Genomic DNA, 24,595 nt, shown 5'->3' on the forward strand with positions numbered 1-24,595 from the left:
AGATAGCGTTAGAAGGGGGTGCGACGGGTCCATCGGCGCCAGATAGCCTTAGAAGGGAGTGCGACGGGTCCATCGGCGCCAGATAGCCTTAGAAGGGGGTGCGACGGGTCCATCGGCGCCAGATAGCCTTAGAAGGGGGTGCGACGGGTCCAAGACGTCGGATACCTATAGAAGGGGGTGCGACGGGTCCATCGGCGCCAGATAGCCTTAGAAGGGGGTGCGACGGGTCCATCGGCGCCAGATAGCCTTAGAAGGGGGTGCGACGGGTCCAAGACGTCGGATACCTATAGAAGGGGGTGCGACGGGTCCATCGGCGCCAGATAGCCTTAGAAGGGGGTGCGACGGGTCCATCGGCGCCAGATAGCCTTAGAAGGGGGTGCGACGGGTCCATCGGCGCCAGATAGCCTTAGAAGGGGGTGCGACGGGTCCATCGGCACCAGATAGCCTTAGAAGGGGGTGCGACGGGTCCACGGCGTCGGATACCTATAGAAGGGGTGCGACGGGTCTATCGGCGCCAGATAGCCTTAGAAGGGGGTGCGACGGGTCCATCGGCGCCAGATAGCCTTAGAAGAGGGTGCGACGGGTCCATCGGCGTCAGATACCTATAGAAGGGGGTGCGACGGGTCCCACGACGTCGGATACCTATAGAAGGGGGTACGACGGGTCCAATGGCGTAGAGTTGGTGCACCGATGATAGATACCTTCAGAAGGGGGTGTGACGGGTCCAATGGCGTCGAGTTGGTGTGCCGGCGTCGTAAAGCTAGGGACGTTGTAAAAGTTTTATAGTTGTAACCACTTTCGGCGTTGCGCTCCACCTACTCGGCTCCGCTGTTCCTCAGAAACTGGATATACACGTTCAAACAGCTGCTTAAATAGTAGCACGCTGTTTATGTGATCTGACGTGGAACGCTATCTTTATCAGTACGATGATGTTGTCCACGTCATTTCATGTTAAGCATTATTCTGCCGTAACTGTTAGGGAGAAACAACAGGAAAACCCATCCTTCGAATACCACTTTCAAATCGTGTCTACACTGTGTAGGGAACGAAAACGAATGAGTGTTTTGAGCTAAAAGTTTGCGCGATTTGACGTGGAACTTTATCTTTATCAGTGAGATGACGTCTTCCACGTCATTTTATGCCAAAACTTCATTCTTTGGTAGCTGTTTGCAGAGAGCAGGAGGTATGTATGTATGTATGTATGTATGTATGTATGTATGTATGTATGTATGTATGTATGTATGTATGTATGTATGTATGTATGTATGTGTGTGTGTATGTATGTATGTATGTATGTATGTATGTATGTATGTATGTATGTATGTATGTATGTATGTATGTATGTATGTATGTATGTATGTGTGTATGTATGTATGTATGTATGTATGTATGTATGTATGTATGTATGTATGTATGTATGTATGTATGTATGTATGTATGTATGTATGTATGTATGATATATATATATATATATATATATATATATATATTATACATATACATATACGTACATACGTACCTCTAATAACCGTATTGTTCGAGCACCTTAGATGGCACCATTTTCATGGACTATAATTTTTAGGGGGTTAAAATCAACTTGCTGTGAAGAATGCTTTGCTCTTATTTTAAAACGTAGGTGCGTGCTGAGAGCGCAATAGATTTTAAAAAAGTTTTGACTCTTTTCATTTCCTACTACTAGCAAGTATGTTTGACTTATTTCATTACTCCCAATAAACTTCTGTTTCGGGCTGTGCTATTTACCTCATCAAATCTCACTTTGTCGAATCCAGGAAACCTATTTGCAAGCTTTCATGGATCAAACAGAAACAACATGAAAACATCAAACATACAACATGAAAACAGAACTCTTATTATTTACAGAAAATATCACTACCACTAATTTTTGAATTTCAATTTAAAAGTATATTTTGGTTAGTTGATGAAAGTGAGCGAAGCGAACACCACACAAAGTCTGAGAGTCCGGCGTAAGCCGGACGATCAGACTTGTATATAATAACGAGCTTAGTCCGTGTGTGTGCGTGCGGGCGTGTGTGTGTGTGTGTGTGTGTGTGTGTGTGTGTGTGTGTGTGTGTGTGTGTGTGTGTGTGTGTGTGTGTGTGTGTGTGTGTGTGTGTGTGTGTGTGTGTTTGTCTGTGTGTGTGTGTGTGTGTTTGTCTGTGTGTCACGAAATTCGAAAAAGGGGGTGCGGCGGGTCCACCGTGCGTCAGATAGCTATAAAATGAGTTGCGACGGGTACTGCGGCGCCGGATTGGCGCGCCGGCGCCAGATACCTATAGAAGGGGGTGCGACGGGTCCACCGGCGTCGGATTGGTGCGCCGGCGCCAGATAGCCATAATATGGGGTGCGACGGGTCCACTGGCGCCAGACACCTATAGAAGGGGGTGCGACGGGTTCACTGGCGTCGGATTGGTGCGCCGGCGCCAGATAGCTATAAAATGAGCTGAGACGGGTCCCGCGGCGTCGGATTGGTGCGCAATAACTTCGTGTGCATGACGCAAAAGATAGATGGTTGCAGCTGTTTGATAGCGGTGGTCACAGGACGCTTTGCTTTTCATCTTTATGACTCCTCCGCGTGTCTATTTCCTTCTTCGTTTGCCTCGCGTTCGTAGCATGCCGATCTCAGAAAGTGGAAACACTCATACAAACAGCTGCTTAAATAGTAGCAAGATGTTTACGTGATCTGACGTGGAACGTTATCTTTATCAGTAGGATGATGTCTCTCACGTCATTTTATGTTAAAACAACATTCTATGATAACTACTGGGGGAAATCAAGAGGAATACTCATACTTCGAGTAATGCTTTCAAATAGTATCTACATTAATCTGGCATCGAAGGAGTGTTTGTCGTTGATGGTTGAATATTCTCCAAATGTAGAATTGATGCGTTTAGAAGAAAAGCTCCGTAATCTTTCGCCTTAATTTATAATATAAAGAAGAGAAGGAAAGCGTTGTTTGAAAAAATCTAATTTTACAGAAAACACTACTACTATTAACTTTCATTGATCAGTGAAGGGGAGCGAAGCTAAAACCACCGAAAGTCTGAAGTCCGGCTTTAGCCGGACATTCAGACTGGTGGTTATATAATTAGCATATCAACAAATCTGAATTAACACAATGTAACTAGTGTTATTACTAATATTATTTTTGATGAATACCATATGCAAAGAATCTAATGTAGATCGATTCCAGATGGATGTGAGCAAAGTGTGCCTTGGAGAAGTCCCGTCCGATTTCATATCCTTCATACTAGACAAATGTGGTACGAAACACATTCTGAAGCTCCTTATTTTGGATGATTAAAATCTGAATGAGGGCGGATGTAGCCAATTTGCAAAGAGGTTGCGTTGATCCTGCACGATCAATCTTAGGTTCAGATCCGGTCTAGTTTCAACCGAGCTTGTCATCCATCGATAAATCGGGACCAGACTTAAATAGAAACTGATTTGACACATCAGCGAGCCGCAACAAGTCACTAAGCCTACACATTCGCAAGCTCCAGCAATTCTGAGTTGAAGCTAATGTGGTGGCACATCCCAAGCGGATTGATTACGTCAGACACTTTACACTTTATCCACCTTAAACCCGAATAGAAAACACCGCAGAACCTCTTTCATAACTTTCCAGCTCTAAAAAAGACGCATACTGTGTTCAACGTGCTGCAGAAAACTACTCCTTATGGCAAAAAAAAACCTGGTTAAAAAAAGTGATCTTTAAAATTGTGAAAGTGATGGGAAGAATGTGAGGAAGTCGTGAGCTGCGAGAGGTGTGGGAAGATCAGAAACCGAGAAGAGACACTAAGACAGCATTGCGGCAAACCATAGTGGTGTGCATTTGTCATCAACACTGCCAGAGTGGCGGTCGGTGCAGCTACTCTGCCAATTTGGAGTGAGCACTTCAACGCCGTGCTAAACTGATGAGCGCTATCAGCTCCTGAAGTCCGGTCATGTTCAAAGACCGTCATACGCAGTCACGTAAGAACCTCCGACAGACTGCGTAAGATTCGTGTGCTCGAAATCAAGCGCGGTGCTCGAGGGAAGGAAGGGTCTCTAAGTCCTCAAGGCTTACAACGTCTCCGAATGGCGTTTCCCTTTGTGCCCAAATATAGTTAAAATTTTCTTGCTTCTTTAGTTTTGGAAAAATTTCACATAATGCTGTGGTGCTGAACGACGCGCAAAATAATATAACGAGAAATCTTCGCCCGCACTATGATTGCCAGTTTACACCACAGTGGATGTCAATACCGTCTTAAGACGAAGAAGAAATGGAGAAGCAAAGAGATATTGGCGCTATAGAATAGCAAGAGCAATGACGAGCTACACAAATTAGAATGGCACCATCAGGACTACCGGAATAGACTTTCTAGACCGACGCTTTCAAGCTTTCGATCGGTCATCGTATCCGACGGCAGCTCTGCACGTGAAGTTATCGCTCATGTAAACTTTGCAGCGCTGATGTGGCAATCTGCTACCTTAAACGTGACAGGAGTGTGCCCGACCATCACAACTTGAAGTTAGGTGGGACCATTCGACTGCAGCGGCGAAGGCTGATAAACGAGTAAGGAAGTTGAATGTCTTCACAAATTCGTGGAAATGAAGATGCTATTGTGGACGGTTGGTATTACTCGCCTTCAGTACATCTGCAACGACGTTATCAAGCAGTGGATAGGTATGGGTCCAATCACCGAGCAGATGCATGTAACTTGTCCCCGATGGTGCAGTGACAACAATAGTCGGATCAAAACTGACTGGGGTACAATGCAGTCGTGTAAGTGGCCGCGCTGGAATTGGCGCAGTGGAGCATAGCGGTTTGAACCGGGGTAAACTGCAGTGATGGGTGGTGCCAGAAAGCGTCCCCTGGATTCCTACCGCTATGCTACAGCGCTCCGGTTCGAGCACAGAGGCGTGCAACGCACTTCATTTCGTTTTAATCCTACTACCCACTCACTATCTGTAAGATAGACATAGATCCAGATGTACTGTGCAGGCGACGAATAGACGCATTTATGCGATTCACTCTTACATGAAACTTGTTCACTTCCTCCTTCCTAGAAACTGCTCAAGTCGAAGAAAAATGCTCATTTTGCTTCTGATCTGAATTTTGATTTATTTGGGTACTTTTCAGCAGAGAAACTTTGTCGGGGTTTCTTCGAAGTGGGGAATCTGTTTCTTCAGGAGTCAAGATCTTCAACTAATAGAAGCTTTTCTAGATATAAAGAGTGCGAATGATGCAGTGGATGTTTCGCAAAGTATCCTAATACTTTGTTTCCTCAAGCAATCAATATCCACAATTTGTTTGTTCTCCATATAGTAACTATTCTTCTTTAAGGAGACTTCTGCATTTCAACGAATGCACTAAACAGCTATGTGTTTTCAATCAAGTCAGACGGACAAAAGACATTCCATCTAACATTGGAAACATTGGGGTAATTACCTTCATGTTATGTGCTGTGCTTCATGTTGCTTACGGAACAAATAAGTGATAATAATAAATAATAATTTTAGACGGGGATTTCGCATCCGTGGCATGCTATTTGCTACTGGCGCTACGATTGGGGAACTCATATATAACATCAGAGACTCATCAGTGAGTTACTGATCGACTCATCTTTGGTAAAATTCTTGCTCGGTATTGTGTGTCATAACTTTTCATAACTTTCAAAAGTGTTCCGTTAAGCTGGATGTCTTATCTGGTGTTCTGGGCTGTCACGTCTACCCGAGACGTCTGATCACGAAACGAATTCTTCCCTCTTTCCAAATTTATGGAGAAGATTGCATTGTAAGCAAAAGGTTGACCCATGAGGATTTAGATTTCAGAGTAAGCTTGAAAATCTTTCTTAACAACTGGCTGAAAGTTAAAATGATCTCCGATTACACATTGACCCAGCGAATCGACCACTGCGCTACATCCTTCTCAGTAGGCAGACTTCATGAATAAAATATTGTTGTAAGAAAAAATACGTTCTCCATAAACTGAATCCATGTTTCAGTACTCTCATGCCAATATAATAATCGATCAGAAATTCATTAATGTCATTTTAAAAGAAAATAAGAGACTGAACGAAACGAACTGGCAAATGCACATGTACGATGTGAGTATAAACTTTCGATAATGGTTACGACTCCTGAAATTCCACAGAAGAATTAAGACAGTGAAAAAAAAGACTGAAATGACGATTTGAGGAACTCAGAGTGAGCTATCTTGCAAAAGAGCTGCATTTGCCTGTGAGGATAATACTGGGGCTAATAAGAGCAAGAAATGAGCAGTACATCATCTACGAGTGAGTACTAAACGATGGAAAAGTAGAGAGAGACGTAACGTCAGAAACTCATAAGACATCATGTAATATTGTAGTAACAACCCCGGATGTGATTTTTCTCGGTTCATGGAGGAGAATGCGGACAGATTCGATTGTGGCGTAAAAATCAAGGTTAAAGTTAACGAATTTTCTTGTGAAGAGCGAGGAGAACAAGCATTGAATTCAGATATGCAGAGCTTTGGCGAGTGTAATGTCGGAGTTATTTAATGCTGATATTTATTGTGGCACCGTGAAAATGGAGAATTTCTTCGTCTATTACGTGGTAAGGGGTAATTTCACGAAAACTTTCGTCAACATTTCTCCAACACTCGCTGCTATGTCTAGCATTAGGGAACTTATCGGAGGGGTAAAATATCGTTCCTGAAGAGTCAGATACAGTAGTATGGATAGTACAGTAATATCAATCACTCAATAGAAAGATTTACGTGTAAAAATGAGTAATTATTAGTGCAGTAATCAGTAAACTTTTGATTTTTTTGTAGAGGTCAGTGCAAATGCTAAGGTGAATAAATTTCAATGGTTGACTTGTATGTTTTGCATAATGAAGATTCAAAATAAGGAATCCATTTTTATCCTGTCTGAGGCATTGTTGAAGCCACCTTTTTCAGGATGCAGTGCCGTGCGGTCAAATTCAAATAGTGTTCGCTGAAGGAAGAGATCTTACGCCAGTCGAGTGAGTGTGGTATAGTTTCTAACCAACTTCGGAGTTGTGATACTATTGGTAGTTCGGGAAAGTCTTGGACCAGAGATTTTTTAAAATCCCACAAATAACTTTACGATCAAAATTCAGCAGTATATTCGCCATAGACATCTTCAACCTTCGCCCATCTGTTAGCCCATTCCCTGCGCATAGAATTCAGAGGCTGCAACAGGAAGAAGTTGTCAACTGCTTTGTTGAAGCCCTTTTTTTTGTCAAATTTCTCGTGCGGCCCGACAAAACGGCGGGTGGACAAACGGATAAACCCGAGCTCCTCCATTTTTTTCCGAGTGTCTGAAGCAACGTGAGAAAGTTGTTGTTAACTTATCATGTTTTGCAAATTAACAGAAGACGCACTCCTTCATGTACTCACATATGAAAATCTTTGAAAACATCCTACAAGGTTCTCGCACTTGCTTGAGCATTGGAACCTGAGATTTCTGTTCCTTGAATTTCTGGTGCAAGGCTTCGAGGACAATTTATCAATCTAAGACATTTAGTGAAAAAACTGACTTCTAGTGTCGACACTGAAGCTTAGGGCGGTTTGTTATTCAGTGAATCCAGCTGGATTCTCATAATAATACGTTGCTTCTGTGAAACTCCTCCAAACTCCCTCTTATCAACGCCATTCAAAAGGCCTAGCTGCAAATACTGTTTTCGTTAGCTAAATATGTCATTTTCAGTCAATTAAGACCAGTTGATAGCGGTGATTTCACACGTATGGCACCTGAAGTGACATGGACGCGGATATTAACCCCTGAAGCGGGAGTGTTCAGTATGGGACTACTGCTACGTGAAGTTCTTGAATTTGGCCCCAGGCTATCTTCTAAAGGTTCTCGTCTCTTGTAAACAACAAATAGGACCTGAATAATTCTAGCAAATAATTTAGATCCAAACTTTGAACTGGTGACTAGAGTTGAAGCACTCATTCGGAAATGTATGCATTCAAGGCCGTCAGAGCGACCAAGTGTACACGGGATCTTTATTGAGTTGGATTCAATCGCTAGTTTCATTAAGCAAACAAGACATCATTTTTGGCAACCCGTCTGAGAAAGGAAAATGTTCTACAGTAGACACTATTTCGGAAAACATGATTTCCTTTACCGAAAATTTGTCACCTGTTTAACGTAGTATTATTAACTGCGTTTAAAAATAATCTTCTTCAATTTAGCATAGTAAAATATGTGTTCTCTTGAGTGATTCTCTTCCTTTTTTGAATTACTAATTCAGTATTTGTTTAATAATCATATTCTGTCATTCCCTGTTCTCTTATCTTCCAGTTCATTTCATCAGCTAAAATTAACAATCGGCAAACACTGCTGTGAACAGCAGGTAGGCAGTTTTTTCCTAAGAAAAGATCTGTTATCATCAACAAACCATCAAAAATTTACCATATGGCAACTCAGTGGTCCATTCGCTATGGCAGAACCTACATATCTATTATTTTTGCAAACTAAACACCAAGCGATAGCAACTGGTGACCCTTTCCACTTGCTTCAGCTCCTGTCTATTTTATATCGTCGGTCTGAACCTTGTTTGATTACTGTAGGAGATATTTCCTTAATCCGCTGCTCATCGATATTTACCTGTGCTTTAAAACGAAAGATGAAAAACACTATGCTCAGAAATTAATGCGTTTCATTCTCTTACTTTAACTTGGATTTAATTCGGCCGATTCAAATACTGCTACCTTTTAGCAATTCCATTCACAAATATTATTTAAAAAGTGGATAGTGATCAATCAGGAATGAAAAATTAATTTTCAACATAGAAATCTGTCAGTGCCCTTTCTTCCTCAATCCGCTGCACACCGACTAGCTTATGCTCATAAATACGTCCCATCATGATGTATAGTAACGCGCTTGGTCCCTATGTTTGTCTGCGCGTCACGAAACCTCAAAAAGGGTGAGAGACGGTCCAACGTCGTCAAATTGGTGCGTCGGCGTCGAAATGCGGTAAAATTGTGTGACACGGTGTTGTGAAGCGGTAAAATGGGGTGGTACGGCTCCAACGGCGTAGGATTGGTGTGCCTAATCCAGTAGTATCGCGCAATAACTTTATAACAACGTGTGCATGTCACAAAAGGTAAATGAGACTTGCAAACGTTTCATATCCAAGGCCACTGCACGTGTTGCGTGGCACCTTTGTGGGTCCTCCGTGTGCCTATTTCCTTCTTCTTTCGCCACAATTTTGTAGCATGCCGTTCTCAGAAAATGAAAACATGCATGCAAACGGCTGCTCAAATAGTAGCGGACAGTTTACATGATTTGACGTGGCACGTTACGTTATTTTACGTTAAAACATCATTTTGTGATAACTGTTGGGAGAAAACAGGAAAGACACCCATACTTCGAGTGATATTTTCGAACTGTGTATATATTATATTCGTATCGATGAATTGTTTGAAGCTGAAGTTTGAGTGTTCTCGAAATGTAGAAATGACGCGTACAAAAAGAAAGCTATGAAATCTTTCGCCTAAATTTATGAAGAAAAAGAAGAAATAGTTGTTGGAAAAACACACATTTAATTTCACAGAAAATTTTACTACTACTAACTTTCACTGATTAGTGAAGGCGAGCGAAGCGAACACCGCAGAAAATCCGAATTCTGGCTTTAGCTAGACGTTCAAACTGGTTCAACATAGGTTGCACAGTAAGCTTTCAAAACAATCTATCAGGAATTATTTATAAGTGAAGTTTCATTGCCTAAAAATACAAACAAAGAAGACTGTCCAAGGATAACATACAAAGAAGTTCCCAGACATCAAATAAACAAAACTATTTAAAATGTAAGCGAAAACTCCTGGATGCATATTTCACATCTGCAACTCCTACCTTTAGCTCTTCTCAACGTCAATTTCTACATGACCCACTATTACCCATCGTAAATGATTAGAATGTACCTTTAGAATCAGTGCACTTAATGTCATATCATTCACACGAATCACCAAATCACCGTATGAGGAGAAATTACCTAGCAGTACTTCATTGTCGTGGAGATCCCGTGCATACATTCTTGTGTCGGGAGCAAATGTATCAGATGACGCGGGACTAATGCCACTAATCATCTGAATGCCTAAAAATCGAGAATATCAATGTAAATGTCGGCTTTTTAAGATATTCATAAGTTCGAAGTTTCTGGTCCCATCGAAAGTTCCACAGAAAAGTGTTGAGCGACGCGTGGTATTAATCTCCAGCACTTCATCTACCGTAAACACCATGTTTCCAATTCACGAAGTCTTAATAGGGAAACGCAAATGGTCTCTTGGAGTAAAAACCTTGTCCTGAGATCAAATGTGAATTGGTTTTTGTGCGTTTTTACTACAGTATCGTATGGTACAGGTAAGTAAGTATCAGCGAGTTTAAAGAATTTCTTCTGTCTTAAAAGTACACCATAAGTCCACAAATCAACCAACCCCTCCCCCCAGAAAGAAAGCTTATTTTCTAGTTCTTTACTTAGTAAAACAGTTCTAGGATTTTCTAAGGCAACTCAACAACTATATGCGATTTACTCTTTTTTCTATTGACAACTACTTGAGTATATTCACTACAAACTCCAACATGTTTTTTTTTTAAAGGATCTGTCAGCTTATTGACAGAGGCTGCATATAAGCGCACCTGTCACTCTGGTTGGTTTTTCGAATTCTATGACAATGTTGCTTCCTTGCAGTACCTTAGTGAACCACATGAATGAGAACCTCTCATAGCCGCTTTGTGCGGTGTATCTAGTATAGGTTGGCATAGAGGTCGCAATTCTTGCAGCTGGATTACTTCGTTTGATCTGTAACACACAACTATGTAAATTACTTAAAGCATCTAGCACCTGAATATTACAGTCAGTGTATTATGTAGCTAAAGGTACGGGAACCCTGAGGAAACCTTAGAGTTAGGGTGTAGATTAAGATTTGAGCGTATTTCCACTCACCTTCTCCTAATTGTCCTAAAAAAACGAACGCGCCACAACTGTGCAGTCGCCGCATGCACGCGCGCGACGTCGAAAGCAAGCTTTCTTCGGCGATCTCTTTGAGTAAAACCAATGAATAGCATGCTGAGAAGACCGGAGCGTGAAGAAGGAGCGTTTTCTAACAAACCTCGTAGGAACAAAGCCCATTCCCATGCTGTTATTCTACTTCTGTTCTATTCTATTCTGTTGTTACCTGAGCTATGCGATTTCTCTGGGGTTCCCGTATCACGTCAATTTCGTGATATAAAGGGTAATGTGGATAAAGTGTCTGGCGTTAATCAATCACCTTGGGGTGCGCCACCACTTTCGCTTCAATTCAGGATTGTGTGAGGTTCACAAAAGTGTAAATGGCCTATATAATGACTTGCGGGGGCTGCCCGATGTGTGAAGTCAGTGTTTTCATACTCACAGACAAGTCTGGTACCAATTTATCGATCCCGGAGGGATGAAAGGCTTGGTGAGCACTAGGGCTGGCTCGAACCTCCGATCAATCGTGGAGGCAGCGGAACATCTAACCGCTACACTGCATCCGCTCTTATTAAACGACCAGCCTGAACGTCTGGCTAAAGCCGGACAACAGGCTTTTTTTGCTGTTCGCTTCGCTCGCCTTCACCTTCAATAAGAAATAACAGTAACGACATTTTTGTAAAATCAGAATTGCTTTTTTCCATCAACGATTTTTTCAATTTTTTTCAACCCTAAAATGTAAGCATAGATGAAAGATTTTCTCTAAGCTCGTCAGTGCAATATTTAAAGAACATTCAAACTTGATTTTACATCTATGCTTCTCTCAAATCTCCACAATTTGGAAACATTATTCAAAGTATGAGTTTCCTCCGTTCTCAACTATTAGCAAGGAACGATGTGCAAACATGAAATGACGTGAATATCACTATCGTAGTGATAAAAATAACGTTCTACGTCAGATCGCGTAAACTGTTGGCTGCTATGCATTGTATTTGATCAGCAGTTCGCACATGTGTTTCCTCTTTTTGAAGAAAGGATGTTAGCAGCATCCGGAGACATGCTAGGAAATAAATATGCGAAGGGATAATAGAAACCCATTCTACCGCCTTGGGATCCCGCGCACCAATCCGACGCAGTGAAACCCTTCGCTCCTCACCCTATAGCTTTCTGGCACAGGGGCAACATTCCGACCCCATGGGACCCGTCGCACCCCATTTTACAGCTATCTGGCTCCGTGGCACGACTTCGACGTCGTAGGACTCATCTCAAACAATTCTACCGCGTTGAGGCTCCAGCGCAACAAACCTACGTCATGGTATTCGTCTCCCTCTCTTTTTCGAATTTCTTGACTGACACACACACACACACACACACACACACACACACACACACACACACACACACACACACACACACACACACACACACACACACACACACACACACACACACACATACACATGCACATACACATACACATACATACACACACGCATACACACATACATACACACACATACATACACACACGCATACACACATACATACATACACACACACACACACACACACACACACACACACACACACACACACACACACACACACACACACACACACACACACACACACACACACACACACACGGTCTAAGCGCATTACTATATAGCATGCTATGTAACGTTTTGTCCCTCTTACTGCTCAGTGCAATTTTAAGTCTGAGAAAAAAACGACCACGACTTATCCCTTAACCCAGCAGTTGAATATAGTTTATGGGAAAACTTTTAAAGAAGATTGGTGACGAAATACGAAATACTTTGGAAATCTAAGAGCTAGAGCCCGAAATGGCTTTTTAAGGTCTCAGTTTGTTTGACAAAGCAATTTCCATCATTCACATGAATGTTCGAGGCATTTAAAGCCTCCTTGTGAAAGGAAAGAGTCAATATTACATAAGTGATACACCAACGCTGATTCCATGCAGAGTTTTTTTTTATTTTGTTTGATTGATGTATTTAGGGTCTTCACTTTACTGAAATCACAACTGCTAGCCACACAATCGTATAATGCAAAAGATTATGTTAGAATGAGAAATTACTGCAATGCACTCCTACCTTTAATGCTGCTTTCTCAAAAAATTTTTCTTTCAATTTCTGTTCTTTCCCATGGAGTGATGATATCTTGCCAATATGTTGAAATTGGCTTGGAAAGACCATTATTCGACTTTGTTGAATTGCCTAAAACTAACAGAATAGATGTGTACGGGATAACGGCTTTGAAGTAAATTCAAGGTCCCAAACCCTAAAGATCGATCGTGATTAGGTTAACTCCTATTAAAATTATTCCCGACTGAGCTTCTATCGTATCGGTTTTGACCCGAATCGAACGTTTATGGAAATGGGATGTAGTTCAATGTCAACTTTGACAATCTTCATCAATCAACATCAAGCTTTGAAGAAGAAGAAGTCGAAGCTTCCGTGTTGATCACGACGACTAGAACCATCCATGGAAACTCGCAATTCCGGAAGCCCTCTCTCTCTACGCTGGACGTGGGAGTCACCCGGTGGAGGGTACCGTAATGAAATGGACCACATCATCGTCAGCAAAAGTTCTGCCTGCCGGATGTCGCTGTTGTTTTAGTTCTAAGTTCTATACGGGATCGGACCATCGCCTCCTCCGAGAAGGAGGCGATGGTCCGATCCCGTATAGAACTTCCTTCACAAGAAGAGAAGAGAAAGCCGCCAGCTTTAGAGAGGGAAGTCCCAGAACTATCATTAACTGGGGTCTCTTCGCTACGCTAGCCGGGTTCTGGGAAGATTCCGCTATGGACAATCTGGACGAGGAATATGATCGGCTTGTAGAACATCTTCATGACTACACGAGGAAGGCTCAGGGTTCTAAGGCCACCAAGAGACGCCGTCTCCAGAAACTCTAGAGTTGATACGTCAGCGTGCAGCTGCACGAGAAGCAGACAACCAGGAACTCACGTCCAAGCTCGCAAGGGTTTGCAGGAAGGCGATAAAAGAAGACCACAAAGAGAGAAGAGCAGAAGTGTTGGCTGAAGCTGCAGAGGCGGGACAGAGCATTCGCTACCCCCGCCCGAACTTCGCAAATCGTAAAACAATAGCGACTGACTGCTCTCCGGACCCCAGGTGGATCAACTACAGTCTCGAGGAGAGGGATGGAAAAGGTCATCCACGACTTCTACTCAGCTCTCTTCGACAGCCACGTCCACTTGCCCTCTCACAATCTGAAGGAAGATGGACATGTCATTCCAAAGGTCCTCCCTTCCGAAGCCCGACATGTCATAATGTCGGTAAGAAATCGTACGGCACTCGGTCCCGACAGAATAAGACCAGAATAACTGAGGAGCCCTCCACCAGTACTCATCAACACCCTGGCGAGGCCTTTTACACGTTACCTGTCGGAATGCAAGGTTTGGGCATCTAGACAGTGGACGACCAGCAAGACCGTGTTGTTGTATGAAAAGGAAGACCCACATGACATCGGAAACTATCGCCTAGTCCGCATACCTTCCGTCATCTACACACTCTTCACAAGAGTGATCCTTAATGGGATTGAAAAAATCTTGGATGAAGGACTGCCATGCGAGACAGCAGAGTTTCGAAAAGGATTCAGCACGATTGACCACATTAATTGCCTGAATTTCTCAAGAGTGATTTCTATGATTCTGCTAATTGTAGTCGAAACCATCATAAAGTGAAGGATATAATATGCAGGACGAAGAATCAAGCTCGCATCTACAGGTATTGATCAACGGTACAACATTGGTAAGTGCCTGTGGAAATGAGCCTACGTGTTTGACTTCAATGCAGAATGGTTCCAGGTTGCATCACTTTCAGTGACTTGGGCGGCGAGTCGATGTAACAAGTTAGTGTTTTTCATCCCAAACAGGTTCAGTACCAATTTATCTACCACGGTTACTAAAACCATGACTGAGACTAGGGCAGTTTTGAAGCATCAATTATTCATTCACAGCCGAACCCCTTCCCGACTGCGCCACAACCGCTCCTATCGCTTATGGATCTTGTGGGTAGGATCAAATTCGAGTATCCGCTTTCATCAATTATGAAGTACAAAGTCAAAAGTCATCGAGCCAATTTTAGACCTACGAAAACGATGATGAGGTTGAAATCTGAATCCTCCTACAGAACGTCCTCTAGGTCTAACTTTGTCAACAGTAGTATGAAACAACATACACGTCGGATCCAAAATTTTGATTTCATCAATACCACCGACAATATTTTTGCGTTACTTATCTTCCAAGCATTTTCTAAGATATTATAAAAATAAATAAACGGATTTTAACGGTGCTTCCGTCTTTACGACGAACGACTTTGGACCATGTAAAGACAGCATTTGAAGGAGTTAAAGGGGGCTCCTCTTAATATCACAGCACAATTGTATGCTGATGATATTAAAATTTATTGTATCTACAGCTCTGAAAACCGATATGCAATGTGCTCCCAGTTACAGTCTACCGTGGATAGTGTTGTGTTGTTCTCTGGACATCCAAATGGGTCTAGCAATTAATCCTACGAAATATTGCGTTTTGCATCTTGGAAACGGCGTCTCTGCAAACTATATGATAAACGGGATACTATTAAAAAAGTGCGATACCACTAGGTATCTAGGAGTTTGGTTCAATTCTTCTATGAATTTTTTCATGCACATTGGTTATATTTTAAAAAGAGCATTCACGGTCCTAATCACAATCCTTCGCAATATTCGCAGCAATGATCCCAAAATCCTTAGTTGTTATATAAAACTTTTGTTTACCTTTGGAATACTGCTCTCAGATCTGGAGTCCCTATGCCAAAAGATACATTGTTAAAATTGAGAAAGTCCAAAAAACCTTCACGAGGCTAGTTTTCATTAGAATTGGTTATGAGTACCAAAACACAACCAATAATGCTGATCGATTGAATGCATTAGCATTAAAACCTTTGTTTTATAGAAGAATAATTTCAGATTTAGCATTTTCCTTTCGAATTCTCCGAAACGAAACTAAACTGTCACCCAGTAAATACTGGGTGTTTAGACCTAGTAGTACCAGAATAGGGGGTGGGGGTAGGGGGGTTGGAATTTATAACAGAGACCTTGGCAGAAAATTTCAACACCTCTCTTACTCGTTCTTCGTTCTTACCGCCAAATGGTTCCGTCTTTTTCCCCTACACGTGCTTATGGCCGAAAACAACATGATTTTTAAACAAACGCTGAGTCAAACTGATTTAGTTTGACTTTTTAACCTCGAAATTCCTTAATTCCTCTTCGTTTTTCGGCTTCTCCCGATAGACAGTTCATCTCTTCATCTTCCTCAGTAACAATGTCAGTTCGTGTGGCATCCTCAGCAAGACCGCCTGCTTCCTGCTTTCGATTTTCTAGTCTTTCCTTCGATTTCGTCTTTATTTGACTATTCGGTGCCTTTTTTTCGTCTTCGGTGTTGTATTTTGCTTTATTTTACTATTTATGTAACTAGTAGCTTGAATCTTTCTTCTTTTCAACTTTACGTTTTTCTTCTACTTGCTTCTGCTTTCCTAGCAGGGATCAGTCTAATGCGTTCTAATGCGTAGTTGCTTTGATCTTTTGCTTTGAACCTTCTCTGCACTATTGTTATTCCCCTTTACTTCTATATTCTTCTATCTATGCCTATAATATTTGTGCTTCCTTTTCTACTCACCGGTTGAGCGGGGTGAGCCAGTATACCCGCTTGCCGAACTGCCGGTGTTGTACCTATTAATTCTTTATGAGGGCACCTTGCTGGCTGATGTGATTGGAAGCCACTAATTTTTATAGCCTACCTATACTTTCCTATTTTCCAAGAATCTTAATTCCCACCCTGTGGAGTATATGTGCTTTTTGAAATTACTAAATCGTCCCTTGCTTTATGTTCGCGTGACTTATCCCTGCTTATTCTCATTCTACTCTTTTCTCGTTGCTGGATTTTCTATTGCTTATTTGTATTCATTCCTTGCCTCTTACTCTGAGCACGCCTTCGAGCGTAATAAATAAATAAATAAATCACGCAGAACGGATGGGCCGAATCTGAAAAACGTGTAAGAAGATCGGTCTTCAACAGACAAGACGATGCTTATGAGGAACGGATGGGTTGCTGATGCCCCATTCACGCTCAACGGAACGAATATATCCGAATGCTTCAGCTATGTATATCTAGGTAGAGAAATCAACATGATGTAAAACAGAACAGTGAACGAACAGTGGAAAAAGGAATTTGAACTTCACTCCTACGTCACCGATTGAAGATCAGAGACGCTGCCGCATATGCCAAGGAAAGTAAAATAAGGTAGGCTGGACACGTGATGCGCTTTAGCGACAACGTTGGACCAGAGCCGTGAGCGACTGGGTTTAACGCGATATGAGATATAAATGGTCAATTTCATCCTCTAAACTTACTTTAGTACATTGGTCTTTTTTGTACTCTGGAGAGCATGCAATGTTGTATTCAACATCGAGAAATATCCAGTCTATAGGTTTGTGCTTGTAGTAGGAGGCTACAGCATGCGTGATGTATTTGATATCATCGCTTCTGAAAAAAAAATGTTGATGGGGAGTTGGCCATCTTCTTTTCCTTCTTTTAGTTTCTTTCCTCTTGGTAATCTGCAGCTGATTTATTGAACATGTTTGTTAATTTATTAGGAAAAACGGAGGACAGTGGTTTAAAGGCAGCATACCACGAATCTGAGGTGGTGCGGATTTCAGGTGGAGTATTTGTACACGGGATAGTAGATTATGGAGAGGGGTGTGGTTCCGTCCATTTCTTCCTAATTGCCGTAAAAAACGGCCCGGAAGATGCGCTCGTGCACAAGGCTCCAATCGAACTGCTTGTGGAAAGTAGTGCGCCAGAATGCTCGAAGCCGTATCTTCCGGGCCCTTTTCTACGGCAATTAGGAAGAAATGGACGGAATCACCCTTCTCTCAATAATCTACGATCCCATATATCTCCATATCTCCACCGGAAATCCGTACCAATCCAGATTCGTGGGGTGATGGCTTTAAAGAATACACACTAAACTGAACAGTTGTCAGTTATAACATAATATTGCATTCGACAAGACAATTGTTAAAGGTTTTAGCTTGTGAAGTTGATGTAGGACGCTTTAATATTAAAAAGACAAGAGCTGTTTTTAGGAATGCAACTACCAACAAAACTAATCCGTACGTACGAAATCCACTTAGAGTGAGGGTAGCGCCGTGATAAAAGGTTTCGCTGTGCTTTTATTTCGTGGTTGATGGATCAAAACTGCCTAAGGCAAGCAGTGCCTTTGATCCCACCGAGATCGACAAATTCGCAGCAGACTCAAACATTTCATCGTTTACCCTTCGATATAGGATGACGGCAGGTTGAAGCACAGCCGGAAATCCCTTTTATCATGAGGAGATACAAACAAACTGAAAAAACATGTGGATGTGAGCGATCTGCAGCATCGTGCATAACCCTCTTAACTCGATTATTTCCGGGAATCCCTTTTATCATGAGGAGATACAAACACATTGAAAAAGCATGTGGATGTGAGGGATCTGCAGCATAGTACATAACCCTCCTAACTCGATGATTTCACCGATGCAATAAGGTGACTGCTACTGGACAGCATCATCCAATTGATATGACCAGCATCTACCCTCCACAAGTAAATACTGCCCAAATCCACACGTTACGAAGGATGAAACTAAGTCATCGTCTCAGATAATGTTCAACGTCTTCTTTGCCTTGTCTGCTTCCCATCAAATCTCGCAACAGCACTATTGCCCCGTTACCACGTACAAATGTTGTCAGGCCGCGCTATAGTAAAGTCGAAACGAGATGAAGCTCAATGCAAATGTGTATGCGATTGTACTCGAAGCAGTGTGTTGGAACGGAGCGGTTAGGATTGAGGAAGGACACCTGCTAGCACCATTCTTCGCTGCAGCTCGCGATAATCCCACCTCGAGTCTAACCGCTTTCTCTACCGCGCTGCCTCGAGCTCAGCCACTTATGCGATTGCAACGTGTTTCACGTCATTTTGTTCGTCGTTCCGACTGTAATTGCACTCTCCGTTTCGATTTCGGTGGTATCAAAAACCACTTTAGAGCCAACCTGAACAGTTTGCCAATGAAGCCAAGTGTTGAAAAGTGCATGCTGAACCATGGCCTTCCTTCCTTGAGCTTAATGTAATTGAGGATTGTCCGCCTGTAAAATTTGTTTCAGAACAAGTCGTATGTGTAAAGTACCAACTCTTATTCGTTGAGTCCTATGCGGATCCTATGTAGATCTTGTGCAGATGCATATCTTTCTCCTGTTTCTTCACCGAAGATGCATTATGCAGATAACTGATGGGAAACATACATATATTTTGGCGTAGCTATGATATCGTCCTCCAAGTGCAAATAGTAGTCTGCCTTCTGCCGTCCATAACTCATCAAATAAAAATAATCTAAATAAATGGTATCGGTAATAGATTTGATCAATATGCTACGGCGTTGTCCCGATGAGCGTTTCCGACAAAGTAAAAAAGTGATAAAGAAAAGTGTGATGGCAACTATAACTCTTGAGAACCCCCTATAACACCAGCTAGCTGATGTTTTCTACATCTGGCGCCTGTTCGCCCAGCTACATTAAGCTGAAGATGATCTGAGTTGTGGTGCCGTTGCACTCGCCATAGGACCGTCGTTAGCTCCAACTGGACTTAATAGCTGGGAGCTTCACTCAGCCTCAAACGCAGCCGCTCACACAGTGGCAACCTGAGCGGGTCATTATTTCCCGTCTTGACCAGATTTCTCTAGTCTACCGCATTACTTAAGGACAGCCTTTGGTAATTTAATACATGATTAACATGGTTTTTGCACTCCTATTAGGAGTTTCAAAAACATTCGTGATCGAAAACGCTGGAAACGTTTTTTATTATTCTTCATAATTATTATTTATTCTTTATAAGAGTTGAGTATGCAAATCTTTATGGGGCACAAACTGGATTGTAAGTATCCACATTGACGTAATGAAGTGTTTAAGGAGAGCTAGTATATTGGGAATCATGTCTTTGACTAAAATTCTGTAACAATATCATCATTGGCTTGCAAATATAGCTGAAATCATTGTGAACGTCATAACTAACAACTACCACAATACCAATTGAAGAAAGAAGCACAGTGCCGCTCTCGAAGACAACACGGGAGTTGGAATAATGAGAGACAACAGAGCTGATCACTATAAAACGGCAGTTTGTGACGCGTACAAAATCACTGATAATATCGTTTTGAAAAAAGTCCAAAAACCCTCGATTCCTTGTCTGCTTATTAATATCACCCATACCAATGCAGTAGACTAGAGAGATCTGGTCAAGACGAGAAATAATGACTCTGGATCTTCTTTCTCTGAATTTTATCTGAATCGAGGGATGAACTATTGTCGAATATACTACAATAAATAACAATCTATAAATCACCTAAATTCTGTTTTGTCCTCCAGTACATTCTTTCTTTTGAATCATTGAATGAAGGTATTATCGATTCCATGTCTTCTTCGTACCATATGGGAGAAATGGCAGATACCTTAACTTGTATGCTGCAAAAAACTAATTAAGGTATTGTTATTTAAACAGAGAGAAGTGCGGAATTGTGCAGAGAACTAAGAACTATCCGCACAAAATGTCCGGTATTCGATCTCTGACCTAACCAAGCGTTCTATCAGCTGGTATATTTGAATTGGGAGACGACAAAACGGATACTGGGGCGGGTGTGGCGCAGTCGGTTAGAGGTCTGTTGTAGCCACATGGTCGTGGGTTTGAAACCGCCCTACTGCAGACCAAGCCATTCATCCCTCCGGGGTCGATAAATTGGTAATTGGTACCTTGTCCGGGAGGATAAAAACACTGACTTGCTGCCGGCTGCCCCAGCAATTAATTGTATAGGCGAACACTCGTTCCAAAACCTCAACAACTACGAATCTCAGTAAAACGCGTTGGCGCATCCCAAGTGGATTGATACGCTAGTGACTTTATCCTTTATCCTTTATCCTTTTCAAAGGAAAACCTCTCCTAATAGTCGTAAAAAAACGGCGTGAAAGACTCGGTTTCTCAGATTTTAGGAACGATTCCAGTTGCAACGCGCCACCTTTGTGCATGCGCCGCATCCAACTGTGCAGCGTTCGAAAGGAAATGAGTTTTCCTCTACTACATATTCAGTGGAAACCAATTAGTCTATAGCTTGCTGAGGGGATCAGAAGGTATATAGAGAGGATCTTCTAACGTACATCGTAGGAGTTAAAGTGGTTTCCACGTCGTTTTTTACGATGATTATGGAGGGGTAAGCGGAACCACTCCGGAAACGGCCATCTACAACCTCGTCTCTAACTGTTCCTGCGGATTCCCTCACCACGCTAGATTCGTGGGCTCCTGCCTTCAAGGGCTGTTTCTGGAAGTGACTCGCTCTGGAAGTGTAAAAATCGCGGAAGTACCGCCGGTAAACAGGACATCAGTTGTGGAAGATCAGACGCTTGATGCCATGGTGGTTTCGACTATGGAACGCGGAACCAAGATGGCAAGCGCATTCTGAAGTTAGCTAGTCCGCTTGTCATTCGCGTAAAAGTGATACAAGTTAGTTCAGAGCTGCTCATGAAGACGGGAGAAGCGACAGAGATCTAGAGGCAAAACTGTGGAAGTCAATAGATTGGAGTCCTGTACACTGGCTAACACAGCTTTTAAAACGAGTTGTGGAAGGAAAAAGACGCCTGTAGACAGGAAACGAAGCACGGAGAAACAACTATCTGGAAAAATTAGTGGAATACAGCATACAGTTCAAATTGCAGCCCAACTCAACTTGATTGGTGTCCTACAGTATGAAGATTTACTAACGCATCATCGACCGCAGATATCGTTGTCCACTAATCAGTGCGGTTTCGTCAGGTGCAGCCCACTGCTTGCATTCACACTACCCGGCTCCTGATTAAGAAGCATCGCATTCCCAATTCACAACCAAAAACCCGTGAATATCGTATTTCTCGACTTGGGGAAAGCATTCAATCGCGTTTCGCTGGAAGTCATACGGTGCCTCTTGCAACAACATGCTGTCCAGAGGGGTTAATCAGATGGTCTAAACCCTCTATGCCGATCCAAGAAATCGAGTGTAGGTGGCTGCAGGATTATCGGTGAAATTTCCCATCTCCCTCCGTCTTTATCAGGGCTTATCATCCTTCATCTCTCTGCTCTTCTTCATAATCGTCATGGATACCATATCAGCAGACTTTCTGAAGCCTGTGCCAATAGAGTAAGAGTCTGGCCGATAGAGTAAAGCTTACGCCTCAGAACACTGAACAACTAAGAAACAAACAAAAAAGTGCAAAAGAAGGAGCTGAAATCGAAGGTGAAGAGCTGCTTGAAGTTTGCTTGCTTATATTCGTCAACGTAACCTCTAATAGGTTTCCATTGATTTGTGGTAAAAATGCGTGGATCACCGAAGATGAAAGTTTCTTGAAAGAGTACGTTGTTATGTTGGGGAAGGCGAACATCACAACAAATAGTACTTCATCTCTGAAAGAAAAGAAATAGTTATCGTATTGCAGAATATGAGTAGCGAAAATTACAGGAAGAGTGCACATACCTTACAGAATCACTCAAATTGTTGAATAGAGATTTGAGTGTTTGTTCAATGTAACTTACTTTTCGCAGAACTACAGGAATACATACAACCTAGAAAGTGTATCCGATTGTAGTAAATTTCGTGCTCCTACTTCAGATGGATCAGACGTATGGTTGTTCTCGCCTACATTGCGATTGAATTTTTTTCAAAGTTTTTTTTCAAAGAAACGATCTCGGACAGAATGGGTCGGATGAAATGCGAAGAATCGGACCATCTTATTGTCATTTTCGATAACGTTTGCCTGCTAGTTGGTGCTTGCAAAATCTATTTTTCTAAGTTAGAAAGACTGCATAAAAATAATGCAATACATTCAGTTCTGACATAATGTTGCATCTCTTTCAAGTCAAATAACCCAATCAAATAGGCTAAGCTTTCTGAAATTACATAGTAGCTTACTAGCTTCTTCCTAATCAGAACTGTTGGAGTGAGCATAATCGGTTCCAAATCCGAAAATTTAGTGGAGGCTAGATGCGGAAAAAACTCATAAATGCCGTTTCCAAGAAAGGAATGTTTTGAGTTCAGAACTGGTTGGGTGGAGCAATTCTGAAAATGTCGCTGTCTCCGTCCATCGCTTATCGTTGCACAATGCTGGTGAATTTCTCCTAAGACATCAAAGTCAGATATAAAAGAATGCGCACAACTTACGGGAGTCATTTGAGCTTTGGCTGGAATTTCCACTTCTACATCATGACGATTTTTGAATAACTGATTCTGAAAATGCAATTAATATGTCCAGGATGCTAGAGTGAATTCTTAATTCTATGTCGACAAAATATGCATCTACGAACAGAGTACAAAAGCATTATTCATTTGCTTGAAAGAAAGTTGGAAAATAATTTAAATAAATTTCATGAGTGTAAATAAGCGGCGTTGAAAATAAAATAATAAAATAAAATAAAATAATTTGCCCAGTGAAGTCTATCAACCTGTTTCCATCTCCGCTCTCCGTCAAACAACAATGTTAAGTTGAAACCGTCAGTCAACTGAAAATGTTAACTGTTTAATTGCAAGCAATTAGAAATATGAACAAAAGAAACGAATAAAAACCGACGTAATTTCCTGTCATCGCTTTCTCTTCCAGAAAGTAAGCGAATCTTGTTATTATAAAAAAGTTAGACATGGTGATACATGCGAATAGAAAAACCATTTTAATCACATGACGAACACGCATAAGTAGCAGTAACTCATAACCTAAACAGACCAATCATACATATCTTATGAGTATTGAATACAAATGTAATGAGTGACAATGAATGACAAAGTAAAATGGCAAAACTAACTTCCTTGAGCGCAGCGTTGAGGATTTAATGAGTCTATGAGTGATATTTATATATATATATACGTTGATGGTTGAGACATACATGACAAGAGCAGTCTTGTTTGGACTTGTTCATTTGATTGATCTTTGGTCTACTCGTGGTTCACTCTAGGCAAAAACTATTATTACCTCTTCAGCGGAAATGTGGTGTAATTTCATCTTCAAAATAACTAGTCAACATAACCTGGTGGAGGAATTTTGCTCGACGTGGTCAAGATGCATCTTTGTGTCACTTGCGGGATCACAGAGAATCCAAACTGGACTTTTCGCGCCGACGCACCTAAGGAGACAGGAGAACAAAAAGAGCGCTTTCTATGCTTCAGTCAATACATTGATGTCTAGGATAGCCAGTCAGTGGATAGTCTGCATCGGGATCGACGCGAATGCGAAGATGGGACCTTAGCAAAAATCCGATATGCTAGGTAAATACTATGTGAAACATAAATCGGACGGCGGATGCCGTCCTGTTGACTTACGTGAACGGACGGATCTCGTCATCGCTTCTACAATACAGAGGAATCATCGCGCCAACAGCTTACGTAGCAAAGGCCTACCCTTTTGACGCCTGAAGAACGGCGCACGCGAAAAACAAAAATTCTTGAACATCAGTTCGTCTAAGTTCTGAAGAGGAATATGTCTAAATCGGATATTCCGAAATCTAGA

The 24,595-nt window shown here is 41.9% G+C and overlaps 2 protein-coding genes across 4 annotated transcripts in view; one reads left to right on the top strand and one right to left on the bottom strand.

The window, feature by feature from the left end:
- RB195_014690 (uncharacterized protein) overlaps positions 1-8,085 on the top strand; it is a gene marked incomplete at both ends in the record, with an annotated part of 15,504 nt that extends 7,419 nt beyond the window's left edge. The window contains 11 exons of the mRNA XM_013435249.2: positions 3,212-3,281; positions 5,348-5,444; positions 5,524-5,605; positions 5,696-5,836; positions 6,009-6,110; positions 6,202-6,299; positions 6,374-6,449; positions 6,505-6,600; positions 6,947-7,011; positions 7,719-7,867; positions 7,925-8,085. Coding sequence (XP_013290703.2) covers positions 3,212-3,281; positions 5,348-5,444; positions 5,524-5,605; positions 5,696-5,836; positions 6,009-6,110; positions 6,202-6,299; positions 6,374-6,449; positions 6,505-6,600; positions 6,947-7,011; positions 7,719-7,867; positions 7,925-8,085 — 1,137 coding nt within the window. The remainder of the gene's footprint in view (positions 1-3,211; positions 3,282-5,347; positions 5,445-5,523; positions 5,606-5,695; positions 5,837-6,008; positions 6,111-6,201; positions 6,300-6,373; positions 6,450-6,504; positions 6,601-6,946; positions 7,012-7,718; positions 7,868-7,924) is intronic.
- A 1,786-nt stretch (positions 8,086-9,871) lies between these two features.
- On the bottom strand, positions 9,872-24,430 carry RB195_014691 (uncharacterized protein; the record flags this gene model as incomplete). Of its 3 annotated transcripts, XM_064205063.1 has the most annotated exons (15): positions 9,872-10,110; positions 10,653-10,815; positions 13,077-13,199; positions 17,398-17,530; positions 19,079-19,171; positions 19,328-19,415; positions 20,424-20,529; positions 22,385-22,505; positions 22,576-22,664; positions 23,011-23,157; positions 23,260-23,325; positions 23,541-23,597; positions 23,666-23,805; positions 23,895-23,927; positions 24,409-24,430. In XM_064205063.1, the coding sequence occupies 15 exons, from the start codon at positions 24,428-24,430 to the stop codon at positions 9,872-9,874; spliced, it is 1,620 nt and encodes a 539-aa protein (XP_064060944.1). The 3 variants fall into 3 exon arrangements, with proteins under 3 accessions (XP_064060944.1, XP_064060943.1, XP_064060945.1); XM_064205062.1 differs by lacking the exon at positions 23,895-23,927; XM_064205064.1 differs by lacking the exons at positions 9,872-10,110; positions 10,653-10,815; positions 13,077-13,199; ... (1 more) ...; positions 19,079-19,171; positions 19,328-19,415 and adding an exon at positions 20,303-20,352.
- Positions 24,431-24,595: the final 165 nt, after the last annotated feature.

The sequence above is a fragment of the Necator americanus genome, chromosome V (genome assembly GCF_031761385.1).
Source record: "Necator americanus strain Aroian chromosome V, whole genome shotgun sequence".
NCBI classification, from domain to species: domain Eukaryota; kingdom Metazoa; phylum Nematoda; class Chromadorea; order Rhabditida; family Ancylostomatidae; genus Necator; species Necator americanus.